The sequence below is a fragment of the Octopus bimaculoides genome, chromosome 3, assembly GCF_001194135.2.
Source record: "Octopus bimaculoides isolate UCB-OBI-ISO-001 chromosome 3, ASM119413v2, whole genome shotgun sequence".
Lineage (NCBI taxonomy): Eukaryota > Metazoa > Mollusca > Cephalopoda > Octopoda > Octopodidae > Octopus > Octopus bimaculoides.
In genome coordinates, this window is record NC_068983.1 from 121,544,188 (window position 1) to 121,547,019 (window position 2,832).

The window sequence follows — 2,832 nt, forward strand, 5'->3', positions numbered from 1 at the left end:
ATATATGGGTGTGTGTGTGTTTGTGTGTCTGTGTTTGTCCCCATAGCATTGCTTGACAACCGATGCTGGTGTGTTTATGTCCCCGTCACTTAGCGGTTCGGTAAAAGAGACCAATAGAATAAGTACAAGGCTAACAAAGAATAAGTCCTGGGGTCGATTTGCTCGACTAAAGGTGGTGCTCCAGCATGGCCGCAGTCAAATGACTGAAACAAGTAAAAGAGTACAAAATATGAAATATATAACAGAATGTTTATAAGGTGTATATATTGTATGTGGAAAGTAGAGCCATGTGATTGCTATAATGAGTTTTGGAAAATTGTAAGGATAATTAAAATTCTGATAGCACAGCCACTGATTATATTTTCTCACTAATATGGCTTTTGACCCCAAAGAACATTTATTTTTGACTCTCAATCTTCACTGCAAGACTAAATATGTTTACAAACACAATAGATTTCATATCATCTGGTGAGTTGTACAGAGTTAACATTCACAAGAGTTATAGCTGGATATTTAAAGGTTGTACTGGCCTCGTAACAGAAAGGTTGATTGTTTTTAGGTCGTTATTGGCACTGTTACTCAAACAGTTGTAAATAGGTATCATTGACATTGAGTGGCAGATCTCACTTTTGTTGGTTTTTATCAGTTTGCTGTGTTGATCAAACCCTGTAATAGACCGGTGTCATATCCAGGAGAAATATCTCTGAATATTAGCATTCACATTATTCTGTCAAAAGTAAAGCTTGTTTATTCACATGTTTTGAATTAATCTTGCTTTGTCTTGTAGCTTTGAGATTTTGATGAAGTAACTGTTTCTTTTTTAGAATGATATTGTAGGGTTGGTGTGAGAAATCAGATCTAGCTTGTCTGAACATAAAACGGGTAGAATATTTTGGCCAGATATTGCTTGTTTAAATGCTAAAGGGTTAATGGTCATAAATCTTGGGTAAACTTGTCACATTTTTTTTTTGTAATTGTAGTAGATAAATATAAAAATTGGAGGAAAAATGTTTTTTTGGAGGGGAACAACTGAATCATTTACTTTGAAACATTTACTTTGCTTATGAGAGTTTGGTGAATTGACTTCCAGTTAATTCAGTAAGTCACTCTCTCCATCACTGCTCCCAGGTGAATATAGGGACAGAATTTGTTCTTACATACATTCAGCTAATGTTAGCTACTCCACTATTGTAACTTATATACAAAATAAAAAAAAATATTGTTTGCAAACAAAGTATGTGTGTGTGTGAGAGAGAGAGAGACTAAGACTGAGACTATTTCAAGTAAACTGTGTATTTGTTTCAAATTCATAAAACAAGTTTTGTGTAAAATTCATAAAAATGTGTTCTGTAGAGAGAGCTGAATTTGTAATATTATTTGATTTTATGACAAATGAGATGATTATTAATTCTCTTTGAGTCTATTCCTTTCATATACTTATGTGTGTGTGTGTGTATGTATATATGTATATGTACATTTCTTTTTAAATATATTTGCATTAGTCGATTGGTTTCAAAGGCATCTTATTATTTGGGAATAACGAACAAAAAACCAAATACCTGCCGTCATTAGCCACTGGAGAGAAACTTGCTGCCTTTTGTTTAACTGAATCTGCGAGTGGATCTGATGCCAGTGTAAGTAGAACTTTAACAATTCTAACATCTTAAATTACTAACCATTCTTAATGTCTCTAATATGATAGCATTGTTTTGAAAAAAACTGAGTAGTGCAACTTTGTTGGTTTTTGTTATTGATTTCCATCAAAGGCTGAACTTCATCAGTACGGCTTAAAGGCTATCTCGAGAGTTGCAAGTTTTAGGTAGAAGTAACATATTTGAAAGACCTTGTTTATTTTGAAAATTGAAGATACATTGAGTCTTAGATTTCCTTGTTGTAATATACAAATAACTGATAAATCCAAATTTATGTATGTATATTTGTTGTCAAGAAACTGATATAACTTAAATTGCTTTCACCAAGTATAATGTAATTCACAGAACATATCAGTTTTGTTGTTTATCTGACATCTAGCAATCTGTAGCAGAGGAGCAACCAACATGTTGAATGTAATGACTAATATTTTTTGAACATGGTATGAAATAACCAAAAGGGCAAAATAGTTAATGAAATGAAAAATGCATGCATTTATTTGTGACATGTTCCTGTATACTCAAATGTGGAATGACACTTGCTGCTGGATTTTGACTTGAAAAACAATTTCTCCTTCAAAACTTTGTATATTAAATATACAACATGCTCCAAATGACATCTGCTGACTTTTGGACATCAGTGTTTCAGCTTCATTTTAACTCTTCCTTGATAGACACTACATTGGTCCTTTGGAGCTAACTTGTCTTTTTAATATAAAGTCTCTGCGGCGAAAATGTTTAATGAGACAATCCTGCAGTGAGTACCATTCCACATTTATTTACTTACTTTTTCTCTAAGTGGAGATAATTTCAATAAATCAGATTTATCTTAGATTTAATTTCTCTTTATTTGTCTTTATTGTTTCAAATTTATGCCACTGGTCACTTCGCTCATTTTTGTTACATATCCTTATTTATTTTCAATTGAGGTATATGTGTGTATATGTGCATATATATATATATATATATATTATATATATATATATATAGTTTTAGGGAAAATAACCAAGTTTCAAGAACTCATCGATGAAAATCCACTATCACATATAGAAAAATTAACAATTAAAAGCACAATAAATGAGTATAATATAAAGCAAAGTAAATATCATAAGATAAATATAATATAATATAATATATTATATTTATATTATGATATTTACTTTGCTTTATATTATACTCATTT

General features: G+C 31.1%; 1 protein-coding gene across 1 annotated transcript in view; it reads left to right on the forward strand.

Annotated features, from left to right (window-relative positions):
* The window catches only part of LOC106875659 (very long-chain specific acyl-CoA dehydrogenase, mitochondrial-like), a 50,994-nt gene that overhangs the window by 19,570 nt on the left and 28,592 nt on the right, over window positions 1–2,832 (forward strand). Inside the window, 1 exon segment of the mRNA XM_014923898.2 lies at window positions 1,503–1,686. Within this exon segment, the coding sequence (XP_014779384.1) occupies window positions 1,503–1,686 (184 nt within the window).